This window comes from Lonchura striata, chromosome 3 (assembly GCF_046129695.1).
Source record: "Lonchura striata isolate bLonStr1 chromosome 3, bLonStr1.mat, whole genome shotgun sequence".
NCBI classification, from domain to species: Eukaryota; Metazoa; Chordata; class Aves; order Passeriformes; family Estrildidae; genus Lonchura; species Lonchura striata.
The window spans coordinates 107,807,878-107,832,323 of NC_134605.1; the positions used below are offsets into that span (position 1 = coordinate 107,807,878).

The window sequence follows — 24,446 nt, forward strand, 5'->3', positions numbered from 1 at the left end:
AGGTTTCAATTATTAAAGGCCCACAGTTTACTACAGACCTCTAACTGCACATGTACATCCCTTTAGAGCAATAATTATTTTCTACGCTGGAAAAGAGTATCTCTTGTGGTTTTAAAAATGTAATCTTTACTTGAGAAAGCCTCCAAAATACCAAGTGAGCATAACACAATTCTACACTGAAAGGCTACTTAAGATTCAAGCTCTTTGATGTAGCAACTATCTGTTTTATTTGCACAAGGCCAAGAGAATCACAAGCTCACTTCCTCATGGCTCTTTCAAGCCAACTGAACATCCCAAAGGGACAGTTACCAATCAGTGCTGGTTTACACTTCTGGGGAAGGGCCTAGCAACTGCTGCAATGGAGAGAGAAAGGAAAATTCCATGTGTGGGAGACTGTATGGATGCAAAATTAGTTTTAGTGAAAGTTTCAAACTCATTGAGGAAAAAAAAAAATAGGTGGATCTAGAAGTAGTACTTGTACCTATCTATCCACTATTGATCTCAAGTGAGAAGGTTCAAGAGTAGAGAATGTCAATGTGGTTCTGTAGTAAGTGCTTCCTTCCCCAGGAGCAGACATGAGCCACAGTGAGTACCTCTAGCACAGGGACCTGTGCTCAGTTCTTCCTTTCCATCTGTCTTACCCTACACAAAGTGCTCAGGCCTTGAACACTGAGGCAGCTCAAATTTTCAGGGTTTTTTCAACACAGTACTAATTCTCAAGGCCCATGCCCACATTCTGCTACTCCACTCTGTTAGTGTAGCTACAGCAGCTATCAGATGAGCAATTTCATCTCCCCCATGGTCAGTTATGCTCTAATGCTGACTCTAAGATGAATTCAATGTCTCCAAGGATTTCAAAGGCCTAAGTTCACATAGATCTCAGACAATGGTAGGTATAAAGCAAAACTTATCCTTACATCCTCTTCACCCTTAAAGCATACATTTTTTACCAACTCATCTATGAGGGAAGATCAAACAACAAATCAAAATGAATATATTTGGTGCCTGGAGTTTCAGTCATACTGACTTGGATGCAGATGATGGCAAACCAGGTTTCTCTGGACGTTTTGGGTGCAGGAGCCCTGCTCTCAGTAGGCTGTTGGTCTTGCTTGGAGGAATAGGCTTCTTGGGTGGTACTTGAGGAGCTTGTGGCTTCAAAGGCTTCTGATCCAAAGCTCCTTTTTCATCTGAAGAAGGAAGCCACATTTTAAAAAACCCACATTGTCTAGAATTCTTACACTGCTGATGAATTAAATAGCAGCTGCTCTCCAAAGTGCCTTCTCTGAAGATCAAAATGAAAAATACACATGAAAGTGTCTTAAATGACACCTTATCAAAACACACAAACTACTTACCTGAGCTCAAAATAATTTATCTTAGAGTAAGACAAATTTTCCTACTGACATAAAACAGTAGTAATAAATAATGGATTCACATTATTGCACTGCAAATAACAGCTAAGAACCAAAAATCTTTGTACTGCTTTGTCTTTTCTACAAATTAATTTAATTTTCTTTTAAAGAGGTAGAGGTTTTTATTTTGTTGTAACTAGACTTCTTACACACAAAAGCAGCATAACTTATCTATAGAAGAAGGGGAGGAGAGAAATTAATTTTTATCTGAATAGCTGAATTTATTTTATCTAAGGTCTACCTTTCTACAAAGAGATAGAAATTAGGTATGGATAATAATAAAAAAAAATTGTATTGATTTGTTCAATGACTGCATGACCTAACTGAATCTTGTTCAGAGGAGCTGACATACAACATACAGGACACTGGAAAATTCAAGCTGCTTTACAAGCAATAGTTGAATACGTTTCAACCCACGTGTCCTAACTCTACACTGCTGGATTGCCAGAGCAAACATTTACTTTTCCTGTAAAACCATGCTACAGTTCAGTATACATAAAGTACTGAATATTCTAAAAAATAATTGTTATTTTGCAGCAAGGAGTTACAGTTTTTTATAGTTACTGCCCTTATAGGGCAGTAAATCAGTAAACTGGGATGGAGAGAGTGACCTTCAGCTTTGATTCTCTCCATCCTCCCCTTCTGCAATTTGCTTTTAACCAAATATTGATCTGGTTTAAAATGTTTATATATGCTATGGATCTGGGAGCAGGGCTGGGTATTTGCTTCAGTTCCAAGCCAGAAAAGTGCCTGAACTGCCAGGTCTAGGACTGATTTCCTCTGGACAAGTCCTGCAGCCACTGAGCACCCCCTCCAACACCAAAACAGGAAGAAGCAAATGTTCTTTCACAGGAGTATTGGGAAGCAAACAGATACTATAAACACTTCTGTCAAAAGCATTGCTCAGGGGCAGAACTGTCTTCCTGCTTTGGGACACTTGAAGATCAGGAGAAATGAGCAAAAACAAACTGGCTGCCATCTCCTTGCAGCCCTCTCAGCACGGAGAAGCACAGGATGCTGAAGCAGGGGAAGGATTTGCCACACGGTGGGGCTGCCTGCCCTGTGTAAAGCAGCACCAGCCTCTCCTGCCTCCCCACCCAATACACAACACAGCCAGGTTTAAACACCCAACACCAGCCAGTGCTAACTGCAGATCAATCGGCTTCATTGAAGTTATGCTGAGCACAAGTTGAGAATTACCCCTTCTGCTTTTAAAAATAAGTGTTCATAAACAGGGCAGAAAAAAATGCTGTCATCAAACCCTACTCCTGAACTCTCATCTGTCAGCTCTCCCTTCTAAAACTCCCACTCAAAATCTGAATATAAAAATGTCTATAGCTAAGTTGAATAAGTTAATACCAAAGGTCAAGGTTCACCATGAGCACAGAAGCTGGGCATTTCTGCTGGAGAAAATGACATGTCTTTTTTGGATTTTGCTCCTCAATGAAAAAGAGTGTTGGCTAAAAATGAATAGTTTAGTAATGGAAATAAAAGATAGAAATCTGAAGACATTTACACTAGAAAAAAATTTCTACATGACACCACTATATGTCCTTCACTATAAATACAGGAATACTCAGAGAAACTCTCAATATTTGATTGCAATGAAAGACAGATTAGTCTCCCAATAGGCATAAAAAATGACATGGTTTGATAGCTTCTGATTAGAGCTGCTCAATTTTTTTTTCCTGAAAACTAGTTACAGAACAATTTCATATTTAATGGGTCCAATTACTAGTATTAACAGACCTATTTTTCCACAAGTACAACTGCACTGATAAATGGGCATATCCTCCAGTAAAACATTAGTGCCATCTAAAAAAGTAATTCTTATTACCTGATCTGCAACTTAATCCCTAGCAAATTTTTCGTCCTTCATTTCCTGTAGCTCAGTAAAGAACACTTCTCTACCTTATGTAATTTTGTAGATTTCACATTCCTATGTGTTTTGAATGGTGTCATTCAGTATTTTTTCCTATATTCCTCCATGAACAGCTGAGCTCAGCTATGCAAAGATTAACACTATAGTCCAAACAGAACCAGTTTAAATTTAAACTTGCTTCAGTTTAGAAGTATTTTAAAGGAGCCAGGTGATCAACATTTCTGGAACCATACAGTTGATCTCAATTCACACCTGAAGATACTGCTCCAACAAATAAAAATAACTTGTTTGCTTACATACAGAACAAAGAGAACTGACTTTAACAAGTGTTTTTCATATTCAACACCTGAGAAGGTTCCTTGTTAAAGTGGGGGTAATAAAAACTGCCCAAGGAAGCCAAGAAAGCCATCAGCAGCCTCATTGGTAGAAATGCTGGTCAGCCACAGTTCTCCATTCACAGGACAGAGTGGTTTTGTAATTTGGTCAAGCTGCAAGAACATCAGGATGTCTTCTGCAAGGCCCAACCAACACATTTGTTTAAGCTTCTCACTTTTAAACACAATCAAACATTTTCACTTGGCAAGTTTTTTAAATGTGGAAGGAAGCCTTTTAGAATCTTTTATAATCTGTTTGGGTGACAACAGTAGCTTTGCCTCTAGAAAAAGGTGTCCTTTAAATTTTAAGAATAAAGCAGTAAATGTCTCCAAATTCAGTGGATGTTGAAAATATGGAATATTGAAAGAATTAACAGGATAAGAAATATCTACTTCTGAGACTGTAGCATCTATCTATGGAGTCTTGTACGTGTTCTGTGTAGCTCTTTCAAAATACTTTTGACCAGACTGATTTTTGCAGCAGTTAACCTTTGCCTTTCTAATAACTTACCACTGGTGCTCAAAACTGCAGCCACTGTTACAGAACTACACCTTCATTAATTTAACAGTAACTATGTTACTGTGCAATACAAAAACCAATCTACAGAATGTCATGCAATAACAAGAAATAAACATTTTAATAGAGTTTAGTAGTTGCTCTAACCACTCTGAAGACATTTCCATAACATCACAGAAGTGACAACTTCAGCAGATGGTATCAAGGGAGTTTGTATGCTGGCTCCTCAACAGAGAGCCTATTGCCAGAGCAGCCAAGTCACCATGAAGAAAATTCCTTACCTTTTTCTTCAGGCCTCGAAGAAAGGAATTTCTTCTCTCCAGCTGGCAATTCAGGTCTTGCAGCTGAATGCAAATGCAAACCACAGACATTTTTCAAAGAGCTTTAATTATTTTGGTCACTAACTAAAAATAAGACTCACATCAAGTTGCGTCTTCACTTTTGCAAGGAGTGTAATACCATTTATAAACACTCACTTGAGCCATTGTTAAAATGTTTCCAAAGTAGGCTCCATCAGAAGTTCAAAAATATACAGTAGCAGCAAAATATATAAAGTAACCTCAAAGTGTGACTATGGCTGAATTACTAGGAAATAAAAAGCTACTTCTAAATTTTCTTTTAACTCATGCACTGCTTCTGCAATTTAGCATTTTCTCAGACCACCAGACATATACTACATACCTGGACTTTTAACTGGAGGTGGTGGTTTCTTTGGCTTCTGCAAAATGAAGAGGAAAAAAACCAAAGTCAAACAAACAAGCAAGTAGATATTCTCTGTATCCAAGACAGCGTCATTTGTGTTTTGTTTTGCATACTGTAACATGGAGCTTGTTTACCAGCTGATTTCAAAGTATTTCACAATGGAGGTAATCAATTCAGACAGGAAACACAAAGACCTGGAACAACTCCTCTGATATCTCCCAGCCAACCAGTTACAAAAATTCAGGAACAAAATTCAGGTCTGTTCAAATGAAATCAGTGCTTCAGCAATGTGCATAAACAGAAGAAAAAAAAAACCTAAAATCTAACAATTTCATCTTCAGTAGCCCAAAGAATTGCTCTGATCACACTGATTTTTTTACTGATATGTAATCCTCAATCTTAGTTACTACAATGACAGTTTAAAAGAGTAACCAGGTAATTTTTTGAACCAAAAATGTCCACTTTCACTAAAAACAGATTTCTAAATCAAGCATCAGTTAATTGAATTTTAAATTAAAAGAGTAAGAAAAAACTAATAGATGCTGGCAGCATTTGTCTCAAAGACTGCAGTTACATGAAAAACATGGATCTGAACTTCCTTACCATTATATTTAAGTGGGAAAGCTGGACAAACTATGCAAGTCATGAAAAATGTACAAAATACCACAATGCGACAGTTTGTACATTGAAATTAATATTTGAAATAGCCATTCATCACTTTTTGATACACCTGAAGTTGAATCTCTCTTCTGCTGAAAGGAGACTGGCACTCCTCAGGTGAGATCTCAACCACTCACCCTCGGAATGTGATTCATTAAATTGCTTTGGAAGGTGGCCTTTCTGGTTGTAGTAAGGACAAGATTCCCTGATAAAATGATACAAAAGCCTACAAAACCACTTGTTCTTCACACAGGTACTGCTGAAACCATACAGGCTCTGTCTAACACAACCCCTCCAAAAACACCCTGCAGTGGTTATTTTTAAAATAGCTGCTATGGATGGATTTCACTTCTGTGCCCCTACAGCTATTGAATAAGCTCTTTTTAATGCAACAAGATTTTATTCTAACATGTGAAATGTAATTAAGCAAGCAGGAGACCCCATATTCAATTTCTTTCTCTGGTTTCAGAGGACACAAAAGCGAGTGTACCCAAGTAACAAGATTCTATTTTCTTTCTTCCCAAACAAGTAACTACATTATCCAGCTGTGCAGCATTGCTGCCTATACCAAAAACAATTAAACAGAGTTCAGCATCAACTTGCCATTATACAGTGCTGCTCTGTGTATTCATAAAGTCAGTATCAAATAGCTGATTATGATCACCAGCCATCCAATGCCCTGAACCTGAAAGCTGCTCAGTGCAAGGTGAATCTCTGTGCTGAGACACTGCACACAAAGCAGAATAAAGGATCAAAGCAGGGAAATGCTGTTTAGGGTAAAAGAATGGGATTTTCCCCCTCCCCTGTAGGGAACAACTCTGTACTGTGAAACAGCAACCCTACCTGCCCTCTCTTCTTGTATTTTATGGCATTTATGCTGCCCTTGCACAGCTGAGAATCCATCTGTAAAGGAAATTCTGACTGGGGGTAGGTAGGTTTCTGTGTATGTGAGGCAAATCAGGACAAATTATAAACTAATAACTCCTGATCTGGAGCTGAATCCATTCCAGCTGGGGAATGGAGTGATGTACATTTGGGTATTAACACAACCATCTTCGCTACACAAATGTGACAGAACCAAAACATCATACTAATCTCAACAAAAAAAAAATTGAGTAAGGATCAAAATTATAAGATCATTGAGTACCACATGAAAACATTAATTTCTACAAGTTAGCACACGAGATGGTGAAAAAATATTTCTAAATCCCACCCAAAAAATATCCTTCACATACTGCAGCCTACTGCAAGTTTTGACACACAAAAATCCCAGTCAGACCCAGAGGGGTCACTCAGCATTTTGTAATTACAGCTACTTAAGGACTTGAGATGGAAAAAAACCAACAGCTTATCTCATTCCTAAACAGTAAGGGTTTAATTCAATAATCAGTAACATGCAACATCATGCTATCAGAACTACAGCCTTTTCTAAATGACCTGATCATCCTCATTAATTAGAGCTAATCTCAAAAGACATGCCTCACTTTAGTATATGGACAAGTTAAACACAAAGATTAACTTTTTCATTTTTGTTCTTTTATACAACTAGGTCAAGATAAAGTTTAAACTGACACAACTGTAATATTTTAAGCAGCATAATGTGCTGTGACCTCTTTTATTCTCTGCATTTTCATCAATAGTTTTTTGTGATATTAAACAATATATAAGGTGTAAGAACTTACAGGGAAGTCTTTATCAGACTCTTGTATTTGAACAGCAAAGTTATCTGGGAAGACTCCTTCTTTACCATTGAGCTCTCCTCTCCACCAGCCTGGCTCTCCAGTGTCCTAAAATAAATAAGACGTCACTTCAACCAGTATTTACCTCTTCCCCAGAACAGATACAGTTACACAACAGCTTTTTCCCCTTTACTCACAACAAAATAATTGTTTGTCTGGAATTGGCTAACTTAACAAGGAGAAACAGCTATAGACCAGATCAGGTTTGGTCAGTTTTTGTTTGCTTTCTAAAATGCAGGATGAAATTATATTACATCATATAAGATAAGGGTGTAAGGATAAGATCTGCAAAGGGAAGGAAAGTACATAAACCCAGTTAAGACCTAAAACAACATTAGATCTTCTCAGCTTCCTTGACCAGCAAGGTAAAGTAAATACTTCAATGTTATTGGCATGACACACAATTCTACTAAATAAAAGTGATTCTGATGTGATGGATCCGCTCCACTGGTCTGAAGAGGGTAAAGAAGCAGAAGAATATACCACCTGAGAGAAAAAATAACCATACTATGTGAAAAGAAAATACAATATTGGATAACTAATTCAGTGGCAGAGAACTCCATTACATTATGTTACCAGATCAAGGCCTTTGTCCATAACAGAAAATACCAGCATAAGTAACAGCTCTGTGCCTCAGATCCAAAAAAATCACAGAAACCCACAATGGTTTGGGTTGGAAGGGACCTGAAAGATCACCCAGTTCAAACCTCCCGCCATGGGCAGGGATGCCACTCAGTCTGGACAACTCTTCTTAGCTCCCCTTTGGACCAGTGTGTGCTTGGGATAAATTGGTTTAAAAAGACAGAGAGGCAAAAAATTGAGTGGAGATGGGGCAAGGGTTGCTGTGTTTACAAAAGGGACTTCTGTAAGTACTCTTTTCCACTGTACTTATGATCAGTGATGCTCATAAAATCAATTACTTAATTCCATAGAATTAAAATCTTAAGAAAAGTGTGTTAAGTCTTCTGCATTGAGTGAAAGTTGAAGATGAAACTTTACTAAAAAAGTGGAAAGTCATTATTTCTTAATATAGCCAAGCATATAAACTAACAAAAGACTACAGAATAGTGCAGGGAAATTAATTATGGGTAGGTTTATTTTCTGTTTAGAACCATCTCTGCATCAAAATGATCTACCAAAAAGCTGCTTTCATAATTCAACACAAATAAGAACATTCAAATAAATAATCACGTTTCTCTTACAGACAGAAAGTATCACTAATTTCTGTCTGGCTATTCTGAATCCCCAGGGAAAAAGAACTGTTTCTGAAGGTAAAGGGGCTATTTGGAAAGCTTTTCCCATTTCCTCACTGAAAGCCATTTGGCACTGAGTGTACACTGATCCCACTGGCCTTTGAGGACCTCAAGATAACCTTCCACTCCAGAACAATCTTTGAAGTCATCTGTATCTCCATCAGGTGCAGAAGCAAAGAGCTGACTCTCCCAAGAGAGAAATCAGTCTACAGGAATATCTACTCCAACAGACCCTCCTGCTTCCCAATTCATACACGACCTCCCTGTACAAAACTGATCAAAGCCATACACATGGTCAGAGCAGACCAACTTTCTTACCTTACTGATTATTTGAATGATCTCGCCTTCTTTAAAGCTAAGTTCATCATTTGAGCCATCATAGGAAAATATTGTCCTGCAATATTCCTTGGCTGGAACAGAGGACCACAATTAATCTGGATACCATGGGTAGTAACATTCATTGTAACAGCTCACTTGTGCTGTCTGAGAGCTGAAAAATTCACAATATAATCACACTTTCCTTCTAGACCAGCCACCTGAGACTGCTTTATGAATGCTCAAATCACAGGGAAAATATGACTATTATATTTATTGAGCAAAGGAAAAAGGTCTTTGAGAAGTTAGAAGTATAAGCCCCAAAACAATTTTTTAACAACAACAACTTAATTCAGTTAAAACTGTAACAGCCCATCTACCCCACAACAGCATTTATATATTTGATTTTGAGCTACTTTACACAAAAATAATTTCAAGCTTATTAGAGTTCTTGTGTATTTTCTCAAAAATTATTTAAATTTCAAATTTGCAATCCTTATTAAATACAGGCAGCTGTTTCCAAGTGACATCCTTTATTAGCATGTACAACTACAGAAATTTCAGGCAGCAGACTTCAGAAATTGTGCCGTGAAACCAAGTAACTGAAGCAAAGGCATTCCTTGGCTAAGCACCTGAAACCAGAGCTCATCTGAGCCATCAACTCAGCCACAGCCTTTTCTGCAAAAGCAGAAAGAATAATTCTTTTATTTCCGTTCAGTACAGTTCAAAACTAATCCATTTTAAATTGTGGTAACAATTGAAAAAGCAAGAGGATTTGTTTTCCTTTCCCACACTGTCAAAAAAAGAGCCATGAGAAAGGCCAAAACACATAAACACAGACTTTTTAACCCCAGCACATTTAAAACAATTTAGCAGATAAAAAGGTTGTATTTCTGTATCTGACACACTAAGAAAGAGGAAGCAAACAAAAAGGACTCTTTAGGTGCTCCCACAACCTATCAGGTGTTTGACACTGACACCACAATGAGCAGCTGCTTTACCCTCCAGTTAGAGCAGCACACCATCACAGAATCATCTGCAATTCTTAATGACAGCTTTTGCTGGGTGGCAAGTAAATAAATCAGTTGCAGTCAAACCTTTTTGCTGTTGTTGTATTTTGTTTAATCAAGCTACACATCTTTAGTTTAAAAATACACTAATTGTATTCACAAATAAAAACTACTAATAACCATTATGTTAAAATGCCTAAGTATGCCAAGCTTAAAGAGATAATATATATAGATATTGTATCCTAACATAATTGGCGGGAAGAGAGGTCGAAGTTTAGATTATTTTACTTTTTAAAGAAAATATTTTTATATACTTGCACCAGAGGTCAAAACAAGCTTCAAAACCAGAAGAACCTCACGGCAAAATAAGCCAACCTAGCCTAAACATTTCAGAGATTTGTATTTATCTGCTAACAGATGAACACAGTTTATTTTAAAATCTGGTCTCTCAAAACTGAGGATGAGACACAGACTACACTATAGTCTATGTTTAAATAAAACACTAAGGAAGAAAAACAAGCTGTCTTCCTAAGTTTTAAGATGTTCTTATCTGGTGTCTATAGGCGTTACCTACTGATGTTCTCCTATAGCTTCTATTACTGTCATATTTAAGTTCCTCTCTGATATATTTGTTTCTCTGGGAAAGAGACTCAGCATGGCTACAGGATTAGACCAACTTCCATGCTTTTAGCATGAGATGCACTTGAAAATATTAAAGTACCTAAATACTGAATGTTTTGGGTGTCCAGCACTGAGTGTTGGGAGTTTTTTCTAGGCAGAGTTGAGTTAATTTTTAAGCAAACTTTTAGACAAGTCAAACTTCACAATCCTCAGGGCTGCGCATTGTCTTGCTGCTTCTTAGAGCACTGGAATGGTTTAAAAGCAAGATGTTGCAGTTTTCTTATTTCTGCAAATTATGCATTCCATAGAAAACAACACACTAAATAAGGTACCTCCACATGAAACAAAAATATACTTAAAATTACAATACAGAAGTTGACAAAATGCCTGCTCTGGAACTGGGGAAATGAGCAGTCTACTCTACATCACATAATCAAAGTTAATTTTTCATATGGGGTTGGGACTCCCAGAAGATGTTTTGGGCTGGCTTAAAAATATCTCTCTTGATAAAACTGTGCAATTTGGCAGCTAAATAAAGTCATAAATTCTTAAGAGATAAAGAAAAAATTTAAAAACCCAGTATAAACAGAACCGCAATGGAACTGGTTATGAAGGGAACAGAACTCAGCACAACGTAAACACCAACTTTTTGATGTGTGCTGCCATCTCCACAGAAAATCCTGAGCCTACAAATGAACTTGTGTAACTTGGGGACAGAAATTGTGCTGGGAGACTGTTCCATGGAAATAGGACTCCAGAAACCCATCAGAATCAAACCAGGCAGAACATAAACAATGTGTCAACAGAAAATTAATGCAAAATAACTGTTGCAATAAAAGTTTCTATCCCAGCCTTATTTTGTTCTGGGAGACAATCCTACAAATGCTTTTGATAATTTTTATAAAGAAATGAAAGCAAAAATTCCTTTGGACTTCTTTGCACTTGAATAACTCCTCAAAGGTACAGAACATTATACAAAACTTCAATATATGCCAATGTTTTAGATTTTAACACCAAAAAAAATAGTTCATAAGAAAGGACTACCATGTAACAGATGTAAATATCCATCAGCCTTACCTTTTGATTTACTTTCAGCTTCCGGTTTTATTACTTCAGGTGTGTTTTCAGTTTTTGTTGTACTGGGAAAATGAATTACCTTTGTTCCAGGAGGATGGTTTGGTAATGGCTGTATTAAGGGAAAAGAACTTTGTTAACAAAAATTCTTTAGAGTTTTATTTTTTATTAGACTACAGAACACACTGAATTTTTTATTACTTGAGATGATGAAAATAACTATCTCCAAGAGATTTAATGATTTTTCCCACTAAGTACTTAGCTTACTGTATTTACTTCATTACAGACACTGCAATTAGAGTTTGTCTACAGGTTAAAGACAGAGCACAGCTTTCAAACTGTAAACTGATCTCTGGATATGGCCAAATACACTTTAGCAACTGTATTTCAGCAGTTCCAGGTGTTAACTCTCCCAATAGCCTGAATATTGCCTCCTCTAGCACATAACAGAAGCAGTTATTTTAACAGCTCTGCTCAGAGTAACTCGCTGGCCATGTTTACTTTGCACTGGAAATAAGGCAGGGATATTCAGCAGCCACACAGAACCTCAGACAAGCAGTTTTTAACTACTCAGACAAATTAAAGAGAACATGAAAATCTCTCTCTGAAGCTTCCCTTCACTCTCAGCAATTTGTACAGAACAGTTCAAGTGTCACTAGAGATTTCTCCTAAATGAAAAAACAAAGAGGCATTGCCAGAAGTTTTCAAGTTAACATCTAACCAAAATAAATTACAGAATATTTCACTTTCCCCTCAGAAACTTACTGAGCTGCCAGGCAGATTCTGACAGCTTCACCTGCATCCACTTCTTCACACCCAAAGAGCTACAAACACAGAATATGCTCTTACAGTCAGTACTTACCTGAGCAGCCCTAACAGCATTACTGATATAAAAAATCCCACCACCTTTAGTTGCTCTGCTCATTTTCATCTACAGTTCAACTTTGCAGATCTTCTACTGTCACAGAAGGTGGATTTAATCTCTTTAGAGCCAGACAATGCCTGTAGGCTGGTGCTTGGTGCCTCTGACATACCATAGAGGAAGCCAAGGTTACTTGGGATGTTCCTGCAGTACCTATGCAATTTAACTCTCTCCAGAATGGTATATGAAGGAAGCACTAAAATAACCCTCCTCTGAGATTAAACACCTCCAACGTGGAAATAGTCCTCTGCATTTTACCCTTCCAACATAAGATGCAATTAGGAATAAGAGAGGAAGTTTAGGCAGACAGGGTATAAATAGCCTGAGCCCAGGCAGGATGCTGGGAGTGCTGGAATGATCTCCTGCAGCAGCATATACACTCTTGGGCCCTTCAGATCCATCAGTGCTCAGCCTTCCTGTGCTGAACAGTCTGAATTTTCCAAGGGAAAAGAGGCCTCTCTCCTCTACACAGCTTTTTTTTTTTCTTACTGTCTTAAAAGACTGACAGTGCTCTCTGAGCATTTCATCAGCTAACCCCAAAGCAAGTTAAGCACAAATCCAAGGAAGCCATCTATTTGTACAAGTGTTTCATGAGAATTATCTCCCTTGGGCTCTCCATGATGTTCTGTAAGTGTGTCCACCTTTGGGATGACTTTGGCAACAAGTGTAAGTGTAGTATTAAGTGCTAAACTAAATTGTTTATTTCTCTGACATTAAGCTATGCAAAACAGTTTTCTCACTTCATTTCCTCTCTTGATGAGAAATTATGTACAAGACCTTTCCAGACAGGCCAACCAAAACTGCACAGCACCAGCATATTTTATTGCATATATACAGTCAAATAGAACAGTTCAAGAGGTCTGAGCAGACTTTGTATTAATTGCACAAGTTTGGAAAGGCTCTTTGTATTCCCAAATGACAAGGTAGACAGTAGGGAAGCACCCTTTTGAATGATCAATCTCATGACAAGAAAGCAAACTGGAAGCTAGGTCCTGAAAACCTACTCTAACAGCATTCACATGAACATGTAGTGATCACAGACTGCCACATCAAGGGACAAAGGGGAGGAAGGAGGAGAATCCATGTGACTTCACAGAATCATGGAAAGGAATGAGCTGGAAGGGACCTTCAATAACCATCCAAGTCCAACTCCCTGCCATAAGCACCTCCCATACAAACAGGCTGCTCAGCACCCCATCCAGTCTGGCCTTGAACAATTCCAAAGACATGGTAACCATAACTTGCGTGGACAACCTGTTCCAGCACCCCACCTCTCTCACCATGAAGAACATCTTCCTCATCTCCCCTCTTTTCTTCCCAAGTCTCCCCTCTTTTAGTTTAAGCCACTGCCCCTTGTCCTCTCATTACAGACCTCAGTGAAAAGTCTCTCTGCATCTATATATTTTCATCTATATATCCATCTATATATTGAAAGGCTGCAGTAAGGTCTGCCACAGACCTTTTTTTCTAAACAACACCTTCTTTAGGAAACAACATTCCCCAAGCTTTAAACAGAAGACAACACACTTGCAACTTTTTCAAATCATCTGATGCTCTGACCAGAAACAAACACTACACACATCATGCCACTGCCCTGAGTATTGCTGCTGAGGGAGAACACATTCAAGGAAGCCTCTGATCCTCCCTCCTACCAGGGACTCGCCTCACTTTTTGTCCTACACCATTACAATTATTACCATAGCAGAGGAAAACACATCATTCACCAGAACAGCATTAATGACCATAACCCACAAACAAGAATTGACTTGCCAAAGGCTTTAAAAACTTTCTTGATCACCTGAGTCAAAACTGAATCTCTGCACTCAGCTGCCTTTAATTTACCAAGAGCTGAACATCCATATATAAGCTCTTGGAATAGTAAATTCAAGTTAAAGGACTGAGCATTGCTGCTGAGCATCCAAGGGGTAAGAGCACTCTTGAGTTCAGATCAAAATAAAATTCAAACAACAAAGAATAAAAATGCTCCTTTTCCCACTCAATCATGAAAAAAATGGGGAAAAGAAAATGCAAAATCCTAGAACTGCATTTCTCAGGCTTACAGCCTTACACAACCAGTACCTTATGAATCTTGGCAGCACTCACTGAAGGTAATGGCAGTTGACACCTAGAACAACTATCTCAACATCCACCAAAACTTGAGGAAAAAACCCAAATAAGCCAAAACACAAAGAAATGCCAAAATATTCCTTGTTTTAAAAGACAAGTTCAACTTGCATTGGTAGACAATCATCTCCCAGACTATACATAAAGTCTGTTACAAGGTGAACTATAAGATGCCTCACACTGCAAATGTGTTTGAGATGCCACTGTGTATTTCACCACATGACTCTGAAAAGACAATTTATGTATCAGCTCAGTTTTCAGTCTCTAATGGTTTAAATACCAAGACATTTGAATAGACCTTTTGGAATCAATGTTAAATACAACTTACTGTGGAACATATTCAAGGGGATTTGTTTTGTTTTCTAGGCAAGAGCCCTATGAGAGGGTAATGGTCAGATTCCACATCTCCTAAATTACTTTTACAGGAAATCTCAAAAGAACAATATGTACCATTACAAACCTTATCTTGCTTTTTATCTTCTGATTCATTACTGGATAATCTTGTTTTAAGTTTCACTGAGCCTTCCTTAAAGATATCTCCAAACCCAACACCTCGGATTTTCTTTGGCTGTGCTGGTCCCAATGCAGGTTCACTCCCATTTCCTGGAGAGGTCACAGGTGAGGTAGGACTATTGAAAACAGGTTCTGAAAATAAAATAAGAAAGGGAAAGCTATTTTAAAAGCTGAAATTATTTATTTGCTCCTCTGGGAAAAAAGTGGAAGCAGCACAACTTTGTGCACTGCTCCTGATAAGGAGCTTTTCTAGGAACACCACTGTAGCTGTAACACCTCATATTTGTTCTCATTTTATATTTAATGTGAGACCAACTTAAATCACATTAGTTTTGTCCTGATTACTCCGGCAACTAAGCCAACATCTCACTAATATTTTTGCTATTTCAATTAGCACTCTGGCTCCACAGCCCATTAACATCAGTGTTTTCCATTAGTTTTATGAAACGCACCCTCTGAAAATGGCATTTTAGTCCAACATTTAAAAGCTTCTCATTTGAACAGCTACAGCCACAGAAAGCAATAATCAATAAAGGTCCATAATTAATCCAAACATGTTTCAACTGTCACAGGAAAACAGAGTGTATTTCAGTGGCAGAGTGATGCCTCCCAAGGAACCAAAGTGACATTTTCCCACTGCCCAAAATACTCCAAGCATTCAAATCAGATATAATTGCTGGAAATTAATCATTGCTGGATAATTCAACTATTTACAATTCTTTTAATCTTTCAGTTTTAAGGGACAGCATTTATCCACCTCCCGGAAATGTATTTCAGAGAATAACTTAAATTTGTTGCTAAGAGCTTTGCAACTTTTTTTAAAGTTTTTAAATTGTGGTTACATATGTTAAAGCCCACAAATTAGTATACATAGGCAAGTAATTTTTGCATGCAGAAATCCAGGAGACAGTCATGTGAAAACAGACAGCTTTTACAAACCAAACTCAAAATGGCCTCCATATCTTTTAGCCTTTGGGTCAAGTTATTTTCAAGTTCTTTTCAGCCCATGCAGGCCTGTGAACTGCAATAAAGATTAAAGCCTCTTCCTTCTATCATAAATTTAAGATATTTTGATGGCACCATGAAGTTAAGTTGCTCTTGACTTCAGTTGCTCACCTTTTGTCTACCCAGCTGTTCTTTAGTTATATCCCCCTCAGATATCCCACAGAGCAGCTAAACATCCCATTGGTAGGCAAAGTCTAGGCTGCACCTTTGAATGACCACAGGTGAGTGAAAGAGGAAGTTACTGTTTCCCAAGAGTGAGGAGGGAAGCAGAAGATACTGAACACCCTGACTGTGAAAGTACTGAATATTAAATATAACCCCTGGGGGATAAGGGGCAGAACACACCAACTTGTTAGGTACTGACAGAAAATACAATTACTTCAAATTACTGTGCAGTGCCACTGATCTCATTATTCAGGAATTAAGATCAACACATACCCATTTGTAAATTCACTGCACCAGACCCCACTAAACTCAGGGAACTTGATCTCCAAGGAAAAAGCCACTGAGCTATTTGGGACTGCTCAAGTCAAACTTATTTTATGCTACTGTGATTTCCACAATTTAAAAAAAAAAAAATCCCAAGCCTAGCTCTTCCCTATGTCTGAGCAAGCCCTTGTTTAAAGCAATCAGTACTGGACACCATGTAAATGAGGGTGCACAATACCACAAGATAAAAGAAAAAAAAGCAACTTCTTTTTCTCCAATGTTACACCACTATCTTTTAAAAATCAATTAACTCCTGCTATGATGTTCCCAAAACACATTCCTGCTTCAGCAATAGCATACCACAAGTCCCCTTCAAACTGATCTTCATCGACTGAGATGTTTCTAAAGTGCATTTTCAAGAGAATCGTGTAATTGCCTGTAAAGCACAAACCTGCCTGGCACCACCCAACTGCTGTTCAGCCACAGAGCATCTGCTTCTGCCCCTCCTATACAGTCACGGCCAGAAAAGGACAGCCAAATATAAATCCTGCCTTCAAAATATCTTATTGTTAGAATAAAACAACCTAAGGCCTAAGAACCAAGGTCTCCTTCCCTGGACTCATTTTAAGTTGAGGCTCTCCACACTTGATTGACTTGGTTAAACACTTGAATTTTCTGTTTTAGAGAGCTCATGTCTGTGAGAATAAGACTGAAAAAACTACTAAACAAAAGAATAATGTTATATCCAAGTCTAAAAAATATCAACTTTGAATATGATAAAAATTCAAGTGATAAAGTGTATACCACACATTTGCAAGAATAAGACTTTGCAATTTTATTATGAGTGAAGGTGGGAGCAGACAGGTATCTTCATACTCTGCATTAACACTTTCTGGAAAGAAATTGGAAAATCGTTCTTAGGAAGATTGAATTATTTACAACTTTGTTGTACTTTAACCATAGTACTCCAAATTATACCAGAAATCAAAAATCTCTTTGCTAAGAGTTTGCAACAAACAGAACGCTACCTGTGTCATCCAGAGCATCCTGTGTTTCTCCATCATCCGTTGATTCCAATTCTTTCACAAAGTTTGAAGGAAACATCCCTGCCTTGCCATTCAGTGTTCCACTCCACCATCCTTCTTCTACCTGTATAGAAATGTTTTGCATATTACCAATGGAGTAACAGGAAACTATCAATTCCATACAAACTCTACAACCAACTTTGGGGAATGTTCAAATTATCATGATTTCTTTATAAAGAAACCTACCAAACATGTAGAAGCATTAGCAAAAAGAAGAGGAAGAAAACAATTTAATGTTAATTGTATCACTACAACAATGATCCTGGGAGATTAGCCCCATTCCAGTTAAAACCGAAAAGCAGCAAAACGTTCATCAACTTTCTCAAGACAGAATAAGAGGCACTGCACATTTAACACAATAAAACTATTTATGAAATACAGATGAAACTAAGTCTGTGTGTCCTTGGAAATTTTTATGTGCTCTTGCTGTCCATCTGTCTTTTCCTCTGTCTTGTCCAGTTTCCACCAGTCCTGCTCTCCGACTGGCCTCATATCCACAAAGGCAGCTTCACACAATTTTGATCAAAAGACAAGTTTCAAAGATAAAATTTCTACAGATAAGGACTTTTCTCTGTTCTACCCGGCATTAAGGACATCAGAGACATGGAAAACTAAACTACCCACTCCATCTAGCAGGAGGCTGAACAGCACAGCCTGGCCCCATATGCACCACAGGGGCAGGGACCTGCCCAGCAGAGCTGACCAATCTCGCCAAGTCCACAAGGGTTTTGCGGTGGCACACAGCAGTCCTAAGGCCAGCAATATATTGAAAAGTTTACCAGGAATAGCCCACATGGGCTACAGCAGAACAAGAAAAAGCAGGGCAGGAAGAGGTGATGGGATAAAATTATGCCAAAGAACTAAGAATCGTGCTCTTTGAATTTATGAACAGTTTTCAAAATGTCTTAAATTCAGTTTCTTTACCTAATGAGCAATTGTTCAAAACTATAATGAAGATAAATTTTCAGATTCTTTTATTTAGGTTGCCCTATTTTGAGGCTGGAAAGCTGTTTTTAAGAAAGGAAAGCAAGAGGAAAAGGAAAAAGCAAACCAAGCAGCAGCTGTTTGCATTATCTTTTTTTAGCCTGGCTTTTTAGGTCACTATGCCTGACACACAGGCACAGTTTTTAAATGCCAGTCCACCTCCAGGCAAGCAGAGCCCAAAGAGAACCTGGCAGCTGCAGACACAGGCAATGAAAAGAGCACTGTTGTTTTTAAAGGCATCCTGGTGTGAAAATACAGCTTTGTTGTGGATGGTTCAAACTCAGAGTCTGGTCCTCTGAAACAAAATTTAAGCACAGATTACTGGCAAGTGTGCCCAGGCTCTGCCACCTCAGGTTTTATGGAACACATAACAGAAAACTAAAATACAAATGCCTTGACTCACCCACACTGCTCACTCAGGAGCCATGAAAAAGGGACTTTTAATGGTTACAATACAAAACATTACTTGAGCATCCATTTATTCTTCTGCCAAGAGATGTGGTCAGCAAAGCACTTTACAGCAAAGCGATGCCAAGGCACTCAGGAACAAAGCCAAAATTTCTGGGGCACACTCACTTCAACCTCCTCACCATACTGCCTTTATATAAAACACTGACTACACACAAACCATAAGGCCAGAAAACATTTCTTTCATCAGTGTTAAGACACAGGCTAAAGTAGTTCACCATGCTTTGGTAGAGAACAGCTGCACATCTGTTAGCAGCAACAACACAGATGACAATTTCATAACCCTTTCCTTCCATTACAAAATATTATCATATGATCCAATTTCCACAAGAGGGAGGTACAGCTCTGGTACACACACTAGAATTTTTTTTTTTTTTTAGTGTGAATCCCACTGATTTATTTGTTTGAAAAACTCAGACTTCCAAAGAAAAAATGGTGAAGAAGGCTGAAATAAGCAGCTTTACCAATCTGCTGGCTTTTTCTTTTTTTCTTTTTTACTAAAAACTTCCCTAATGATGTTATATGACATTTTATTTTGCTTGAAATAAAATACTAAAAAATGTCTGTAAATGTAAATACTAAAACTATAAAACTAAAACTATAATACTACAAAAATAAATCTGCTATTTAATGCTGCTTCTGACAGAAGAGAGGGGAAGACAAAGGAGAAACAAAGGTTTTAGAGCAATGACACAGTCACCATGTGCACTCTGTACATGTTCTTTATGTGTAAAACCCACATGATGTTCTATAAACAAAAAGCCCTGTGAATTCAGCCAGTACATAGCACAGTTTTCTTCCCAAAAGTTACTTCTGCTCTCTTCAATATCAACAATTTAATTTTGGAACACATTTGCCTTCACTTTTAATTTAATGATCAGTGGTGTCATTTATATCAACTTAATTTACAAAAACTATCAAGGGCTAAGTATTGAATTATTTGCAAGTAACTGATAGAGCCAATCCCCTCACAGAGCTGATTTACCTTATTTTCCCCATAGAAAGAGGTGACCAAACAATTTTTCCTTGAAGTAACAGTTACAAGTCATCTCCATGTACAGAAACAACACCTTTTACATATAAACAGAAGCAAACTATCTCACAGTAGTGAGGACAAATTACCTAGGACAAGTTATCCCAGCATATTGCACAACCAGTAGAGAGTATTTTCTATCATTCTTTATATTTCTGGTCGCATCAATACAGTTTCATGAAGCAGACTGATGTAGTCTACACCTGTCAGGTCTCTTCCACATTACAATGAAAACAGGGTGCAAACAGTTCTGTGATTATAGTAAGCTGCACTATTTTTCTATCAGGTAGCATTTCCCTAAAAATTTGTCAAAGAAGTAGCAAAGACTAGGTAGTACGAAAACATATTTTCAAATCATTAAAACAGGAATACACATGGCAACTAACAAAACAAAAATATAAATAAAATATAATCCACACTTCCTTAAGAAACCAGATGAGGAAATGCTCTGATCTTTTAATTCTGTTTGGCTACTTGGCCACCTCTGGTACACGACACCACACACCTCTCTGAAATTAATTCCAGCCGCTGACACGTGCAAGCAAAAGAGCCATTCCCACAACACATACTGCACGTGCTCTCTCATGAATGCTTACACTGGATCATCCAGTCACAGCTGCCAGTGCAGGCACCATCCACAATTAAACTGCTGAGGTTACCCAGGAACACTCCTCTAAAAACACCCACACACAAAGGTATTTATGAAACTGAGTTTAGTGAGCAGGTTTTGCAAGTCACTTGCTCTGTCTACTCTCAGATATTAAATTTTGTATTAGTGCAAATGCATGTAAGGGCACAGTTTTTTCTGTGCTAGGAAAATGGAAGTCTCCTTCCTACCAACTGTCAGGTTAGCCCCCTCTTCCAAAGAGAGTCATGCACAGGAAAACACAGTCTCATAAAGCTACTAAAAAAGCACCACCACCAACACACAGCTAGAAAAAAAGCTTCACTCTCCTTCCTCAGAGCCTCAGGGAGGCAGAGATGGCACCAGTGAAGGTCAGAGCCTGCTGTGCAGAGGTTTTCAACTGAGTTCTAAAAAGATTCTTTCTACAATCACTCTGATCTTTTCCACAGCTTCACTGACAAGATTTCACATTTGGAAGAGACACTCCTCTGACATATACAGGCTTCCCACCACTGCTATTGAATGGAACAGACACCAAGGAAGCACATGGGAAAGAAAATATAAGAAAACACCATTCCAATGCAATGAGTTTACAAGAGAACTTGAAATTGGCAAATCAAGTCAAATAACATTTTTTACCTATACCAATTTGGAATATGTCAGCCTAAAGAAAGTGGCCCAAAAGTTTTACCCCAAGTGTCCTAAAGCCAAGGATCACACAGACAGGACCAAAGAACAGCAAAACCCTTTCAAAAAATGAATCTGTGTAACAGATAACAATTTTTTCTAAACAGCTAGCATTCATTGTTTAGTATTAGATCCTGAGAGAAAAAAACTACAGAATTATTAATTTTAGCTGTAAAAATACTACTTACAATGCTATTTTCCCAATATGCTAGCAATACAGATAATCATCAAAAAAGTGGTTTGACTCTCAGCACATGAATGGCCAGTTCTGTAGAACAGCTTACCTCATCAATGATGTCAATCACATCCCCCAGCTTGAGTTCCAGCTCATCCTCATTCTGCGGGATGTACTCGAAGAGCACTTTGCACTGCCGCTTCTTGGACCCTGATTCAAGGGAAACACCAAAAGTAAGAACACTCAAAGGAGAACTCATCCTTCCTAGACTCTTCTCCTGAAGACCCAGAAACCATCCCAAAAAGCTATGTAGCTTTTGATCCTGATTTTGTGGTTTGCTTGGGTCACCTTAGGCTAGGGATCCATGGTTTTGACAAACGAACACTATACCAATTACCAACCTGCTATAAAAAGCATGCTGACACAAGCATGTCAGGTAAATCCCCACTACAGTGATTTCTCAAGCTATTTCCCAATCAAAATTTGCAAGAATGGCAATCACTGCCAGTTAGTACCCACTTGGAATAAAATATGCAAGTTTGAACCTCCAGTCCTTAAGTAATCCTGAAAGCATGAACAACTTCTGTTATGCACCACTCTGGAGAGCTTACAGACCTTCTGTCCTCTCACAAGGATCCTGCTAAACACAGCTCTAAGGTAATGCTAACATTTGCTGGGCTCATATTTCAAAACCTGAACTCATTTTTATCTGTGAATTAAAAAAAACCCTACCTTTTCTCAGTGCCAGTATGGCATCTAGCAATTCAAACTGTCAATTAGCAGTCTTTGACAAAGGCAAGATTAAAAACAAGTGCAGTTTTTAGCTGTTTGCCCCATATCATTAAAGTGCTGCAGACATTAAAAAGGCAAAATGACATCCTGAGAGGGGAGAGCATTGAAGTGGCTTCTGAGAACTCAAGCCCTGCAGCCACAGTGGTGTGAACCCACACTGCCTAATTACTCTGCACATGTCCTGGAGCGCTGCTGCTGCTGAACCCAGACGTTTATGCACTTTTCCTTTACACAGGAGGCCATGCCTTCAGACCTTTTCCACAACAGAGAAGCCAGCATGCTTTTGAAGACAATTATCATCTTGACTTATGACCCATGCATGCTCTCTTATCCTCCTCAAAAACAATCTGCCACAGTTTAAATGAAAATATCAAAAGATTGAAGTGGTAAAGCCTAAGCTTACAGGAGCTGTATGATTTCCATGCTCTCTCTCTTATACTTTGTACTCCTTCCACACTCAAGCTTTAGCAATTAAGATTAGCTGTGTAAAAACATTTCAAAACACAGATACCGCCTCCAAGATTGATCCTTGTCTTCTTACAGCACTGTTCAAAGTCCAGAGCAAGGCATTTAGAAAACACACCCAGCATCCTCAGTACAAATAGGCCAGGCATTGGAGTAATATTCAGCACCTAAAATTTCTCAGAGAGAGTTCACCAAATCAAGAATTTTCTACATACTGGTATATTATCTATGCAAGAAACAAATAAACCAGAAATATGAAGCTTTACGGGTTATTTCTAGTAACACATAATTGCCCACATAATATACCCTGCTTTTACCTCCACTGAAACTCATGCACGAGCCCAGAGGGATTGTTCAGTTCAGAGTAATTGCAATAAATGGTTCAATAGCCTTTACTGCCTCCTGCAGCGCTTTCAAGGCTTCTGCTTTGTAGGAGATTAACTGATACCAAAAAAAGGCAAATAAAAGAGTCACTGCCATTTGGCATAAATCTGATCTCAATCTTCATTTTCATAGTGTAATTATATCTAAATGGTGGGGGGATCCATGGATGCATTTCACATCCAGAAACCTCCCTCTCATCTGAAGTCTGTTTCCAGTGACACAATTTAGGAAGTACTGCCTCCCACTTTTGAACATCCCTAGAATAATCTAGGAAGTGAACCTATCCTCTCAGAGAACAGAACTCCAGCTACACGTGCTGCTGTAGGACTGCTGGGCTGGCAGCCTGCAGGCAATTCTGTCCCTTTCCAAAACAACTTGTCTAGCTTCAGGTTTTGTTTGTTTTGTACAGGGTAAACCAAATTTAGCTCTTTGTTGCTGTTACCTAGCACACCTTCTGTATTTTCTTTCTGCTGAACACAGGCAGACATCTAACTGATAGGAATTCTGCCTGCAGCTTACCACCCACCTGATCCAAAAAAAACACCTGAATTCAGGGAGAGCTGCATGAAAGAAACTTAACTTTGTTTTTAACATCGTAAACCTTATTTCAGCAAGTGAAAAACCAGAAACACAAAGACAACTAAGCTCTAGAAAGCAAGTGATTGCCCAGGCACAGAGCAAACAGGATCTGCAGGAGCTGTTCAAACAGCCTTCCAGGAAAAAGGGAACAGCAAGTGAAATGGAAATGCAGAGACTGTCACTGCACCAGGTAAACAGCTGTGTGCCTAAAGGGAAGTGCTTGAACACCATTTTATCCATAATGATGAGAGTAGCCAGAGCCTTGCAGAGTTTGAGACCAAGCTGTACCTTCTACCCTGGCCACAGCCACCAGCATGAGGATGTGACAAGGAAAACATGGGAACACTCCAGGGTTAGGGTGACCAGAACAATACCTGACAGCTGAACTGGTATCAGATCACGTTCACAGAATCCTACTGTGTCCAAGTGGAAGGACCCATATGATCACATTGTTTCCCTTTCAGAGCCTGGCTGTATTTGTCTAGGAACAACATTAATCTTTCAGGTTGGATTTTTCCAAAGTCTGCTGTGTAAACACCCAACAGGCACCTGCATGCTTTTGCCAACATGCACACACATCAGAGTCACTAAAAAGTGATTTTAAATCCTTAGTTTCT

General features: G+C 38.4%; 1 protein-coding gene across 3 annotated transcripts in view; it reads right to left on the reverse strand.

Moving 5' to 3' along the window:
* Positions 1 to 24,446, reverse strand: part of CD2AP (CD2 associated protein) — a 76,238-nt gene that overhangs the window by 13,038 nt on the left and 38,754 nt on the right. For all 3 annotated transcript variants that reach the window (XM_021529765.2, XM_021529764.2, XM_021529766.2), the window contains 9 exons: positions 21,719 to 21,819; positions 17,581 to 17,701; positions 15,066 to 15,250; positions 11,563 to 11,671; positions 8,858 to 8,949; positions 7,230 to 7,334; positions 4,867 to 4,903; positions 4,467 to 4,529; positions 1,028 to 1,187 (listed from right to left, as the gene is read on the reverse strand). In XM_021529765.2, the coding sequence (XP_021385440.1) occupies positions 1,028 to 1,187; positions 4,467 to 4,529; positions 4,867 to 4,903; positions 7,230 to 7,334; positions 8,858 to 8,949; positions 11,563 to 11,671; positions 15,066 to 15,250; positions 17,581 to 17,701; positions 21,719 to 21,819 (973 nt within the window). The remainder of the gene's footprint in view (positions 1 to 1,027; positions 1,188 to 4,466; positions 4,530 to 4,866; positions 4,904 to 7,229; positions 7,335 to 8,857; positions 8,950 to 11,562; positions 11,672 to 15,065; positions 15,251 to 17,580; positions 17,702 to 21,718; positions 21,820 to 24,446) is intronic.